Source organism: Hoplias malabaricus, chromosome 3 (genome assembly GCF_029633855.1).
Source record: "Hoplias malabaricus isolate fHopMal1 chromosome 3, fHopMal1.hap1, whole genome shotgun sequence".
In the NCBI taxonomy this organism is placed as follows: Eukaryota; Metazoa; Chordata; class Actinopteri; order Characiformes; family Erythrinidae; genus Hoplias; species Hoplias malabaricus.
In genome coordinates this window covers 26844193-26858431 of record NC_089802.1, presented here as the reverse complement: position 1 = coordinate 26858431, position 14239 = coordinate 26844193, and the positions used below count along the sequence as shown (strand labels likewise).

General features: G+C 47.2%; 1 protein-coding gene across 4 annotated transcripts; it reads right to left on the bottom strand.

The window, feature by feature from the left end:
- Nucleotides 1-4081: 4081 nt before the first annotated feature.
- Nucleotides 4082-10981, bottom strand: sstr2a (somatostatin receptor 2a). 4 transcript variants are annotated; one of them, XM_066664222.1, is made up of 3 exons: nt 10842-10981; nt 9709-10016; nt 4082-9211 (listed from the first exon to the last, which is right to left on the bottom strand). In XM_066664222.1, the coding sequence occupies exon 3, from the start codon at nt 9132-9134 to the stop codon at nt 8067-8069; it is 1068 nt and encodes a 355-aa protein (XP_066520319.1). In that variant the 5' UTR covers nt 9135-9211; nt 9709-10016; nt 10842-10981; the 3' UTR covers nt 4082-8066. The 4 variants fall into 4 exon arrangements, with proteins under 4 accessions (XP_066520319.1, XP_066520320.1, XP_066520321.1 ...); XM_066664223.1 differs by having other exon boundaries at nt 9718-10016; XM_066664224.1 differs by having other exon boundaries at nt 9709-9923.
- Nucleotides 10982-14239: the final 3258 nt, after the last annotated feature.

Genomic DNA, 14239 nt, shown 5'->3' with positions numbered 1-14239 from the left:
AGAGAGAGAGAGAGAGAGAGAGAGAGAGAGAGATGCTGAGATACATTCCTCACATTCCTCACCACGCTGACCTCCCGCAGATCCGTGTGTGTGTGTAAAAGGGCTGTGTAAACACACACTCCTCAAACACACAGAAAAACAGAGACTCTGGGAACACACATCTAGAGAGAACCAAGGACTGATGAGAACTCAGACCGACCATGAGTTTACAACAGACATGAGGTTTAATAGCACATGGAAAAGCTGTGACTCCATTAAACAACAGGGTTGTGTATAACAGAGAGAGAGAGAGAGAGAGAGAGAGAGAGAGAGAGAGAGAGAGAGAGACAGAGAGAGAGAGAGAGAGAGTGGGAACAGGGAGAGAGTGAGAGAGAGAGAGAGAGTGTGTACAGGGGGAGGGAGAGAGAGAGAGAGAGTGGTTGCATTAATGTAACACGATGAATGCATTAATGTAACAATGATTGCATTAATGTAACATGATGACTGTATTAATGTAACACGATAACTGCATTAATGTAACACAATGACTGCATTAATGTAACACGATGATTGTATTAATGTAACACGGTGACTGCATTAATGTAACACAATGAATGTATTAATGTAACACAAAGATTGTATTAATGTAACACGATGACTGCATTAATGTAACACGATGACTGCTTTAATAAAGCATTACCAGCACAGCACTCAAGTGTCACAGAACCTTCCGGAGCAACGCAGAGGAACCTGGGGAGACTGTGGAGAGCCGAGGTCTGTCTCTTTGTGTGATGTGCTGCGTCTCTGCTCCATGGTTGGGGATTAGAGGGCTTCAGGAGTCACACCTTCAGCTGTAAGTGTGCCCCCCCCCCTCCCCAAAACACAAAGGATGCATTAAACCATACAGACATTTAAAGGACCACTATGTAATATTTTTACATTAAAATTACAGCTGCAAAATCACTGCGATGCTCCACTGTGTTGTAACAGGAAGAATAGTGCCTCTGACACTGCTACTCTGGACTGCAGAAACTGCACTATGTAACTTTGGGGTAGGGTAGGACACCCCCTACCCACCACCCACCTGCTTCATCTCTCCCCACTGATATCAGTACAATGCTGTAAAAATGAATTATACAATAGGAGGAGCCGCAGGAGCAACATACAATAATAATAATAATAAAACAAAGTTTACTTAGTGTTCCTTTAAGTCTATAGACCTTTGACACTGCTGCTTTAATCTAACGTGAAAACCCATCGGATTCAGACTCTCACGGAGATCAAACGCACACTTGGAGCAGAAAAACAAACAGCCGAGTTCAGGAGAACGAGGAGGAGGAGAAGAACCAGGGCAGAGTCCGTTAGATATCTCTCCAGATTCATCCCTATGGCTCCAGAGAACCGAGGATTTCTGGGAAATGAAAGAAGAGATGATGGCGAGAGGTCAAGGAGAGAGAGAGAGAGAGAGAGAGAGAGAGAGGGAGAAAGAAAGAGAGAGAGAGAGAGAAACAGAGAGAAACAGAGGAAGACAGAGCCTGGTGGGAGAGGAAGACAGAAGAGAGACTGGTGCGGGGCACTGAACCAGCACATTCCCAGTTCCATTCCCACTCCTCTAACCTTTAGGCCCCGTGCCTTGTGTCCAGAGTTAAAGGTAGTCTCTGCACAGTCGGGTTCTTCTTCTACAAGGGTTCTTTAGTAGAGAAAAACAGTTCTATAGAGAACCCTGAAAACTTGATGAATCTTTGGCATCATGAAGGGGTTCTTCATGTCGATGGAGAATGTGCTGTAGATGGTTCTCCAAAGGACCTTTTAGAAAAAGAGTTCTATACGGCAACAAAAACTGGCCGTGTAGAACTGGAACCAGAATCAGAACCAGGAACTCAAATCAGATCACAACCTTGAGCCAAAACAAGAAACAGGGAACCAAAACCAAGACCAGAACCAGGAAATTCCGCCGCTGATGTTTGTCGGCATCAGGAGGAAAAGCACTGGGAGGAGGGGTGTGGGGGGGTTGTTCTGAAGGAGGCGGGGCAGTTGTGGTGGGTTCTCTGATCTGTTCTGTCTCTCCCTCGCCGGGAGGATTAGAACCCGACACAGCAGGCCCAGTCAGGGACGCCAGGCTCTGATCCGTCTCCCGGGGGAGCGCTAAAACACTCCGTGTTTAATGAACTCTGAGCGGCAGAAATGGAAAGAACTTTTCTGTGTAGTTCTTTTCATTGTTTGTTTTCTTTACCCCCCCCCCCATCCCTATGCCCCTGTGACACCCCCACCAGCCCCTCCCTGCCCCCACCCCCCACCCCCCACCCCCCAATCTGTTCTTTTCAGGGATTATATAATGATGCTGATTCATCCTGAGGGCTGAGGGGGACCGATTTTCCTGAACACATTTTAAATCCCATTAAAGTGCAGTGTCCCAAACTGTGCCCGGTTCACTATTTAGGGCACTACTGAGTGGGCAATTTTCAGTGCACACAACCACAATGCACCACACAAAGTACTGTACAGCCCATGAATTCAGGACCCCCACAAAGCAGGTGTGATGTGTTGGTGGATCATTCTCAGCGCTGCAGTGAAACTGACTGGTGGTGTGTTAGTGTGTGTTGTGCTGGTGTGAGTGGATCAGACACAGCAGTGCTGCTGGAGTTTTTAAACCCCTCAGTGTCACTGCTGGACTGAGAACAGTCCAGCCGACAGCGACGTGTAGGCGGCGTCCTGTGCCCCTGTGGGGGTCCCCTGTGGACAGAAGGAAAACTCAGATACGAACAGCTCAGCGCTGCGGGTCTGAAAGGACGTGGAGCCAGAGAGAAGGCAATGCCAGACGTTTGAAACTGAATGTAACTCCTTGGAGCCCAGTGGCTTGAGCCTGAATCAATATCCTTGATGCAGTTGTTTCAGCCGTGGAGCTCTGCTGCCGCCTTGTGGAAAAATACGAATTTGCTGTTTGATGTCCAAAAGTATATAGGACTCCAGCTGCTCTGAGATATGAACACAGATGCTGTCCAGCCGTGCACAGGCAGTGTGTATAGTCTCTGTGGTAGTATTGGAACGGTCTGGAGCAGATCCACATGAGGCTAAAGGCTCATTTATGCTTTTATGTTGGCTCAAAGCACTGCCAAAACTCTAGGGCTCAATCTCGAAAAACGTCCTCCACCCTATGTAGTGTACAGTGTAGTGGCGTAACAGTATGAGTTTATAATCTGTGAAGTGCACTAAGTAGGGAGTAGGGTGCTATTTGGGACAGTGAGTATTTGCACACTCCACAGCGAGGATTGTTTTTTTTATATATATATTATTTGGGGGTGTCCGTACTACTCCCGTAAGTTCCTCCAAATTTCATTTGTTCGGTGGCGTCCAAACCGAAGTCTGAGAAAATTTCTCGCTATGAATTTGTTGCTGTCCACAGTCTCTGTAGCGTGGGGGAGTTCAAACTCATCTGACCTTGGACCAAACACAGTTGTTGTGGTCTGTGATGACGCTATGTTTAATTACATTTCCGGGCAGCCGCGCCTCAGGCTACGGCGTCTTCACTGGTTTCCTTTAGCTGGCCACATCCCAGCCCATCCCCGCCTAATGGCACTGGTCAAGAATCAGGCTGCACCTCAAGCCCTTCCAGCTTTAAGTACAGCTCGATTTTATCCGCCGTCCTTATAGACACATGGAGGACTAGTGTCAACACTCTTCTCGGTCCTGGCCCCAGACGGTGGAGCTTCCGCTGGCTTCCAACAGCAGACTCTCTCACAGTCTTCACACTCAGACTGCACTGCACTTACACTGTGTGTGGTTCTGTCTCTGTACCAGCACTGGCCCCAATTACTCCTGGCTGCAAAGAAGCTGCAGCGCCAAGGCTGACCACGCGGTGGCAGCATATGCTTGAGAGTAGTTACCGAACACGTGTGTAGACTGAGTCACTGACACAGCATCAGAGTAAATTCGGGTTGACCTTAGGTTTAATTAAGTTAATCTTAGCTCGCTGATACTCATCTTCAGTTATAAACATTCACAAACCTGTTTACTCACAAACAGAGAATATTATTCCCACTCCACCACCAGAGCGACACACATTCACCCAGTTTTATTCAAGCTCTTGTTTAATTCAGCCACATTTAACGTTAAGTTCATGTTTCCTACAATGTGATAAATACTAGTGCGTGTGAAGTGTTTACATAGGTGTGTGTTACACAATCCAGTGACAAAATGCAGGAAACACCAACACAGAGTATGAGATCAGCTCTGAGACCTGGCTCAGTGCTCCTCAGAAGTTCTACATCTCTGTGAAACAGGCCTCAGATGGGTTTCTCCAGTGGGTGCGGATGCCCCCTTTAACAGTACAACACCCACACACCCTCACTGTAGGGGTCAGTCACACATCCATATCCTTAGTTCTCTCAGCGTCGCCCCCTAGTGGGAAATATGTTGAGTGATGACTCTTATGTAGATTTATTTAGCATTGGGTCTGGACTTTAGACCCCCACAGAGCAGGTGTGATGTGGTTTTGGATCATTCTCAGCACTGCAGTGACACTGACATGGTGGTGGTGTGTTAGTGTGTGTTGTGCTGGTGCGACTGGATCAGACACAGTAGTGCTGCTCAAGTTTTTAAACCCCTCAGTGTCACTGCAGCGCTGAGAATTATCCACCACCACATCACACCTGCTCTGTGGGGGTCTGGAGCGCTGAAGAACAGGGGGGAAAGGGCACAGGTCACAGTCTGTAACTGTAGATCTACAGATTGACTCCATTCAATTTAACCATAACACAGATCTTCAGAGGCTTATTTAACACTCGGCCCTAGATTTTCCTCCAAAGGCCAGGTCCTGTTTCTAATAACAAACTTAAGAGAGGACGTGCCCTCTTTCTAAATTTACTCTGATCGCTGCCTCCCCTCCAGCGCCGTTAGAGCGTGACTCAGGGGTCAGTGGAGTTAGGAGGACGTCCATGAGGAGGACGGAGGCTTTGTTTAGATATCTAATACTGGCCGGAAGGAGGTCAGGCTTTATATGCTGCGGTCAGTGCTGTGCCGAGTAACCAAACTCTCCCTCTCATTAATCTCTCCCTCTAAATCTGCCTCTGATTCGCTGTGTCAGCCACCGCTTCCCTGATAAACACTACAGCTGGAAACAGATGCTGCTGGCTTGGGAGGACACTTAGGAGAAAGACATAACTTTTAAATGGAATTAATTGCTGCCAAAGACGGGGCTGTAAAAAGAAAAAAAAAAGGACGACCACCTAATCACAGATGAAGGCTTAGCGGAGGACGTCCACTGCGATGCTGTTCTGAAAGCGAACTAATACGTGTAGTCACACTGCCCTGAAGGCTGGCTCCTGCTTCTGCACAGATCCTCGTGAACATCTCTGTGTCGAAGAAGAAAGGGAAACTGTCTGGGTGAATGTGTCTCACAGACAGTGACACTGGCAGCTGTGATCCTGTACACATTGCAACACACTTATTTCAAAATGAAACTGTGATAACAGCAGATCAATTGGAGTTTTTTTTTATTTAATGAGAATCATTCTCCGTTAATCTCTAACCACCACCATCACTGCTCCAACCTGTTTGAAACATCACAGCTGCTTCTTGTATGTACTATTAGTGCTATTCCACTGCACAGACTCTACTCTCTGATTGGTCAATGGTCTGTTTTCCACTCCCACAGCTCCCCCTGAAATGTATCGGGTGTCGTCTCTAACCCCGTCTCTAAGGGGAACAGTGGGCTTTGGAAACCACAACAACACCGATCCAAGGAGCATTTTAACCTATTCGACCGGACCAGCTCCGTGGTCATCACCTTCATGTACCTTCACTAATAACCTTCGAGCTGCCATCATGAGTCGGATAAAAACAAACGTGATCTCTGCTGCAGCTGGAGATTTTACAGATGGAGAGTTGGAGCTGGACGTCTGCGCCGCGTGGCATAGAATGACGACTCTCTCTGGACAATCAGCGCTCTGCAAGCTTTACACGCCATGGTTTAGTCCCTACTCGGCTCGCTCTGAACCACGAGAGAACAGCCACTAAACAAGAACCCACTTGCAGAACCAGGACCTGATTTACCTGGTGGAGGACCAGGAAAGACGAGTAGAGTAGGGACCCTGCAGTGGAAAAGCACCATATGAAATGTGTTCCTGCTAGAGCAGTGATTCCTAAACTTTTATCTAAACATTTTATAGATGAGAATAATTTCAACCCCCCAACACACACACACACACACTGACACACCCATACATGTCTTTTGCTTCAAACCTCCACTGTAGTTTATTTTACAGCCCAGTTTCAGAGAGCACACGTCTGTTTACTTTATGAGGACAATGACCTTTTTGGTCAGCAGAGGGCAGGAGCAGAGCGTAAGAGTCCTGGCAGCTGTGAACACACACACACACACACACACACACACGGCGGACAGACCCAGTTATAACACACACTCTCAGTGTGTAACCACACTTAGCATATCTGCTTTAATATCACCAGAAGAGAAGTGGAGTTTGATATCTCTCAGGTTTCTGATGACCGTCTTCAGGGCTGTCCCCGACTGATGAAATCTGTCCACAGTCCCCCACCACAGTCAATAGAGGACAGGAATGGACTTTGGGCCTGGACTGACGCAATCTGTTCACAGTGTTACTCTAGACATGTTATTGTTCTCATTTCTGCGGTTGGTGATTTCTCTGGGTCTCACATGATGTAGTGTGACCTTCTGTATCTGTAATAAACTTGGTCACGGTTAAAGAGTTCCCATGAGTCTCAGCGCCCTGGACGCTCTTCTGCTGATACGCCAGACTAAACCTTTACCAACACAAATCAACTGAGACGTTCAAATAAATGACCTTATGGTCTCTAAACTCATCGTCCATTTCCCACAAAACCAAACCCTTGAGGTGTGTCAGCGTCAGTGTGTGTTTTGCTGGTACAAGTGGATCAGGTACACAGCAGTGCTGCTGGAGTTTTTAAACCCCGTGTCCACTCACTGTCTACTCTGTGAGACACTCCTCCCTCGTTGGTCCACCTTCTAGATGTAAAGTCAGAGACAGTAGCTCATTTGTCGCTGCACAGTGTGTGTCGGTCGTCCTCTAGTCCTTCATCAGTGACACAGGACGCTGTCGGCTGGATGTTTTTGGTCGGTGGACTGTTCTCAGTCCAGCAGTGACACTGAGGGGTTTAAAAACTCCAGCAGCACTGCTGTGTCTGATCCACTCGCACCAGCACAACACACACTAACACACCACCACCACGTCAGTGTCACTGCAGCGCACCTGCTCTGTGGGGGTCCTGAGCGCTGAGGAAGTGGGAGAGGGGGTAACAAAGTATGCAGAGCAACAGATGGACTACGGGTGCTTCCATGTGGTCAATGGAGCTGAGAGACTGGACAATGAGTTTAAAAACAAGGTGGGTTTATATTGATTGATGTGAGTTGTTATGAAACAAAAGTGAGATAAAAAAAAAGAGATATAAGTTGCCATTACATCAAAAACATACATTTTTGTGCCTCGTAAAGGCTTTGGTCTGTTTTTAGCTGGGCACTGGTTTGCAGGGCGTAAGGAGGAGCTGTCATACATGTATCTGACTGCCTCTCCAGGCTGTATTTGTGTCTCAGGGCGTATTCACACCTGCACAGTTCAGTTCGGTTTAATTTCTGGTTTGTTTTCACCCTTGTTCCTGTTCGTGAAAGAAGTCATCACACTCAGATGTGGAACAAAACCTCACTGGGACCTCGAGAGGAGGTGGTCTTAGTCTCAGAGAACACCATCCCTCCTGGATCCACCCAGACTCTCAGGTGTATGCATCAGGTCTGAGTTGAACTCTCCCGTAGCCAGGGGTCGCTGTGTGTATCGGACGCAGCAGAGCAGGGAAACTGAGAGTTAATCTGAGAAATAGAAAAGAAACCTGCACTAATCCAGAACACAGGACCTTTTACCTGCATTTACTTTCCTGCTCCTGCCCCAGTCAGCTCTGACCAATCAGCGGAGAGAACGGTGACTTTTTTTGGTGACTTGGATTTATCCTCAGTGTGAAAACTAACCAAGCCAAGGGGAAAACACTTCAAGATTACAAAAGTCAAAGGAACTACAGGTGTGAAAAGCCCTTAGACCATCCTAGATGCTGGTCTGCAGATCCCCGTTGAGCAAGGCGGCGCTGTGGGTCACCGTCACGACCTCGTTGGCCACTCGTGTGCGATCCTGCCTGCTGTCGCTTCTCTCAATCTCCTCCAGCCCTCCCACCCTCTTGAGGCAAAGCACGTTCTGGAAACTCTTCTTGAAGTTGTCCGAGAGGAAGGCATAGAGGATGGGATTGGCGCAGCTGTTGGCGTAGCCCAGGACCACCACGAAATCGAAGGTGCTCTTCATCACCTGCGTGGACATCAGCGTCACCGTCACAGACACCACGTTGAACAAGTAGAAGGGCAGCCAGCAGAGCACGAACACCGCCACCACAATGGACACCATGCGGGTCACCTTCCGCTCCGACTGCTTCCTCTTGCTGGAGTTGACTCTCACCGCCGAGGTCTTCACCTTCACCACGATGAGCAGGTAGCACAGGCAGATGACCACGAGCGGCAGGAAGAAGCCCAAGAGGAAGGTGTAGAAGATGAAGGCAGTGTAGTAGGTGTTCTGAGGCTCTGGCCATAGCATGGTACATGTCTGCTCCCTGTATCTGTCGTTGTCCAGGCCGCTGAAGATTATGATGGGCAGGATAACCAGCAGGGACACCCCCCACAGGGCCAGGCTGATGGTTTTGGCCACTCGAGGCTTTCGCCACTTGGTGGATTTGATGGGATGCACCACTGCAAGGTAGCGGTCGATGCTCATCACGGTCAGGAAGAAGATGCTGGTGAACTGGTTCAGAGAGTCCATGGTGAGGACGATGCGGCAGATGGTGGCGCCGAACGGCCAGTGCAGTAGGGCCAGCTGGATGGCGATGAAGGGCAAGCTGAGCATGCAGAGGACGTCCGCCATGGCCAGGTTGAGGATGTAGATGTTGGTGACCGTCTTCATTTTGGCGTAGCGCAGGATCACGTACATCACCAGGGTGTTCCCGCACAGCCCGATCGCGCACACCACGAAGTACATGAAGGTGATGACCACGGAGCTGGTCCGGTCGAAGACGGAGATGGACTCATTCCCAGGAGAGAAGCTGTCGTTGAGATAAGGTTCTGACCCCATTTTAATTGTATCTCAGTCTGGATTAACCCTTCGTTTACCACACGGCTCTGTCCGGAGTTCGCAGCATCGCCGCAGATCTGTGGAGGTGTGGAGAAAAGAGAATGTTAGAATGAACCACCAGATGTTTTCCTCAGACATAAATAAACCCCAAAATGAGCCATGGACGTTAAGGGAGCAGACCACACCCAATGCCAAGTGTGGGTTAGAGGGGTATAAACCCTACCAGGGAGAGAGAGAGAGAGAGAGAGAGAGAGACTGAGAATGAGAGAGAGAGAGAGAGAGACTGAGAATGAGAGAGAGACAGTGAGAGAGACAGTGTGAAAGAGAGAGAGAGAGAATGAGAGAGACATACACAGAGAGAGAGAACAAGAGGGAGAGAGAGCGAGTGATAGCAGAGAAAGAGAACACAGAGTGAGAGACAGAGAGAAAGACAGATATAGAGAGAAACAGAAAGAAAGGAAACAATGAACAGAGAGAGAAAGAAAAAATCAGATAATGAGAAAGAGAGTTTTCCCCAGTTCACTCCCTTCAGTGCCCAGTGTTGCTCCCCAAACCCCCAGCATCAGCACCTGACCTCACTGACATTTACTGGGCCCAGTTCCATCAAATTCTGCAAATCCTCCAATGTTCTGCAAACATCAAGTGCGATCCCTTCCCAGAAGAGTGTCGTCAGGAGAAGAGTCACGGCTGATAAATCCCCAGTGTTTCAGGAGCAGTCCACAGGCCGCGGACGATGTGGCGTAGGAGACCAGTCTCTGGGCAGGACTTTAACCCCCGATTGACCCCAGGCTGTTGGTTTAATTGATTGGTGTTGAGTAAACGACCCGAACGCCCCCCGGGGTATAGAGACAGAGGGAACAGGTTCAATAGAGGTTTACATGTCTAAAAAAAATAATAAAGAGAATGTACCCCATAATTATGCCTTTTTGATTTCATAACAATGAGAAATAACAGGGTATTTTTTTACAGAGTATTACTAACTAGCTCTAAATAGACACATCAAACCACGACCCTATATTTATAGCCTTAATAACTATTATATTTTCTAGTTTTGGAACGTCAATATGCATTATTTATGCAAAAATATAATGGATATTAAAGTGTATTAATATAAAGTCTAAACCTATATATATTAAAACACATGGTTTACACATTCCTCTCATTTCTCAGCTCCAGCTCCAGCTTTGGGAAGTTAATAATTCATTACTGATTTATTAACACTGACCTAATTAATAGTAATGTTTATTTATGCAAAAAAATAAATAGAGGCACATCTCATTTGCATACGGCTGGTGTGTGTCAGCTCCAAAACGAGGGGATGTCATACACAACGTAGATTTATTGTAATGTCTCAGAGCCTATAACAGTCTTTACAGTAGAGTGGCTGCTATTGGACCTCATGCAAATGAAGGCATTAATCTAATTTGCATACGATAGGTATTCCTTCTCAGTCCAGAGATAGTAGGCATTGACGTATTGTTAATTACTGATAATATAGCTCCAGTATCTCTTTCTAAACTTCTATTTAAACGTCTGTTTAAATGTCTATCTAAATGTCTATTATTTTCTTTGTCTCCAAACTTCTCTCCTCTTCTTTAATGTGTTGTTTGTGTTCCTGTTCTGTTCTGACCTCCTGTTTGAAACCATCTGGGGAACACTACGCTGTAATTAGATTATTATATAAAAAAAAAGGGTTCTGACCCTTACCTTAGCTCTCAGGGAGAATTCCCAGTGCTCCTCTCGCTTGGTTTCTCATGATAATCCCACTCTGAGGAATCACCTCCCATCCGCGCTGCATCCACCTGCTCCACTCTCACCCTCTGTTCCTCTCCATCATTTGCCGGAGAGAGGACTGCTCTCCCTCTGTGTGGAGTGTAATAAATGCCTCCTCTACTCTGTGTGTGCTGAAGCGTCCAGAGTCCACGCTCCTGCTCTGTCCGAAGGCGCGGGGTGGAGTGGAGTGGAGCGGCTGGGATTCAGCCGAGGACCTTCTTCACAAAGCGTGGCTTTATTAATCTAGAACACGGGGGGGGTGTGGGGGGAAGGGTTGGGGGGTTAAATCATTCATCACAATCTCAGCACAGCTCTTGAGGGGGAGATTAAAAATAATATTAGGATACGCAGAAAAGAACAGTGTGGGAAGACGGACATCACCGAAAATAACCCGCATCCCAGAACATGCACGTAAACGTAAACATGTTTATCTCTGAAGAGTTACAGAGTGGTGTATTTTTAAAGGTGGACTGTGAGATTGAGGGGGATGTGTGAGCAGAAAATTTCTAGGATGCTAAACCTCTGGGATGAGTTGGAGTGGGGTTTCTGATCCAGAACTAATCACCCACCATCACACCCTGATCTCATTGATATTTATGTTGCTGAACACCATCAAATCCCCCTCGATGATGCAGAGATGAGCCTTCACCTTTGACCGCAGAGCTGGTAATCAGCTGAAGTAAAACAGACAGAGTTTATTGAGTTAAAGGACAACGACTGATTCCAGCTTTAGCCTCGAGAGAAGGTGAAATACAGCAAAACATAAACAAACATAAACAGACCTAAACAAACATGCTGAAAGAGGAGAGAATTTTCTCCCCCATGTAAACAACCCTGTTCAGAACGCCCGCTTTCAGCACCTGTTCCTTTAAATGATAATGAGCCACTCACTGTTCACCCTGACCCCAAGTGCACAGCAGTGAGGAGTGAGGAGCAGGAGCTCTGTTTTTTATCTGTTTTTGCTCAGTTCTCTTTCTTCTACGTTTTTACTCAGTGCTCTTATTTCTCCGCACTCATTGTGTCTGTTTTGTTGCGTTTAACCTCGTCTTTGAGCTCTCACATAAATGCACGTCCAGCGCTGTGATTGGACAGACTCAGACGAGGGGCCGAGGCCATTCTAAAGTCTCTGCACTTGACGTCAGAAGAGGAGCAAAATCAGAACGACTCATTTTGTCGCATGTTTTCTGACGCAGCGCCCAGAAAATTGACTGTAGTCTTGTTTCACAGTGTGTGTGTTGGTGGGCTCCAGATCCACACTTTAATGCTCCTACATTTCTTTTCTGCTTCTCCACCAGGTAAATTAGGTCTTGGTTCTGGAAGCGGGTGCTTGTTTGGCTGTCTTGTTTGGCCGAGTAGGGACTAAACCTTGGAGTGTAAACCTTGCAGAGCGCTGATTGTCCAGAGAGAGTCGTCACTCTACACCATGCAACACAGACTGGTAGAGTCCAGCAGAGACCAGTAGAGTCCAGTACAGACCAATAGACACCAGTAGAGTTCAGTAGAGTCTAGTAGAGACCAGTAGAGTCCAGTAGAGACCAGTAGAGACCATTAGAGTCCAGTACAGTGCAGTAGAGCCAATAGAGACCAGTAAAGTCCAACAGAGACCAGTAAAGTCCAACAGAGACCAGTAGAGTCCAGTAGAGCCCAAGAGAGACCAGTAAAGTCCAATAGAGACCAGTAGAGTCCAGTAGAGCCCAAGAGACCAGTAAAGTCCAATAGAGACCAGTAGAGTCCAGTAGAGACTAGTAGAGTCCAGTAGCGCCCAAGAGAGACCAGTAAAGTCCAATAGAAACCAGTAGAGTCCAGTAGAGCCCAAGAGAGACCAGTAAAGTCCAATAGAGACCAGTAGAGTCCAGTAAAGTAAGTACCAGACAGTGGAAAAGCTACAATATGTACACTGTTTGTTTATATATCTTTTTTAATGCAGATTCAGTTTATTAGACTTTATCAAAGTAACCCAGCTGTTATGGAACTAGGTTTTATAGAGAAAAAGCTAATCATGTTTGTGTGAGGACTTTAAAATTTTCAGGAACCCGTGAAATAATTCGGTGTCCTCTCGATTCTTACCCTGTGACTGTAGCATCATTGATAAAATGACCCAGGCATGTTTACCCTATAGCTTCCTGCCCTCTGTTCATCTGAATGTTTTTGTGTTTGAGATGGAGACAGAGGAGATCGTCCTACTGTTCCCTTGTGAAAAACAGGGCGATGGACCCCTGGTTCTCATGAGAGAAGACGTTTTGGGAACCAGTGTAGAGCTCAGGAGATAAGATATCTCTCTTAGAGTCCTGGAATTGTTCTGAGCTTGGTTAATGTCAGCTCAGTGGCTGCGCTGTATGCTGCTGGGGCTCATCTTTCAACAACTTCACTTAAGTTATTTATTATTATTAAGTTAAGTTATTAACGTGGGAATTTTGAGCCCACCAACCCACACACTGAAACAAGACCCCAGTCTTCTGTGTGCTCTAAGTCAGAAAACACAGGATAAAACGAGCTGTTCTGATTCTGCTCCGCTTCTGATGTCAAATGCAGAGACTTAAGAATGGCCCCGCCCCCTTGTCTGAGTCTGTCCAATCACAGCGCTGGGCCTGTGTTTATGTGAGAGCACAAAGATGAGGTTTAATGCAGCAATCAGACACAACGAGCGCAGAGAAATAAGAGCACTTAGTACAAACAGAAGAAAGAGAACCAAGTGAAAACAGCTAAAAGCCAGAGCTTCTGCTCCTCGCTCCTCACTGCTGTGCGCTCGGGGTCAGGGTGAACAGCGAGCGGCTCATTATCATTTAAAGGAACAGGTGCTGAAAGCGGGCATTCTGAACAGGGCTGTTTACAGAGGGGGAGAACACTGCTGTGGGGCTCGTGGGGTTTGAAAGAGAACTGTGTTCCACTGTCATATAAAATCCACCACCTCTAGAAAAAAAATCCCTCTGTCACATTGTATGTTTTTAATTTCAGAGCTGAAGTTTGGGAGCTCAGCAAAAGACGCCGTTCCAGGACGAGAAGGATGTGAACATAGAGGTCAGAACAGTGGACAGCACTCTCTTCCTGCTGTGTTCTGCGAGTGTGTGGGGAGTGTGTGTGGAGTGCTGAGGGTTTGCAGGAGGTGGAGTATTTCAGCAATGCGTGTCTGAGGAGGAACAGAACGGCGATAACGGCTTCACACTTTTATCTATAGGCCTCAGAGCTGATAAATGACCCCAGGATCCAGCCCTGGCTTCACAAGGAGCTCAGAGTGACGCCCCGCTGGACACGCCAGCCAAAAGAAAACGTCCTAATTTTGCAGGTCCTTTCACGGTCTGCTGCCGGATCACTCAGTCCGATTGGACGAGGAC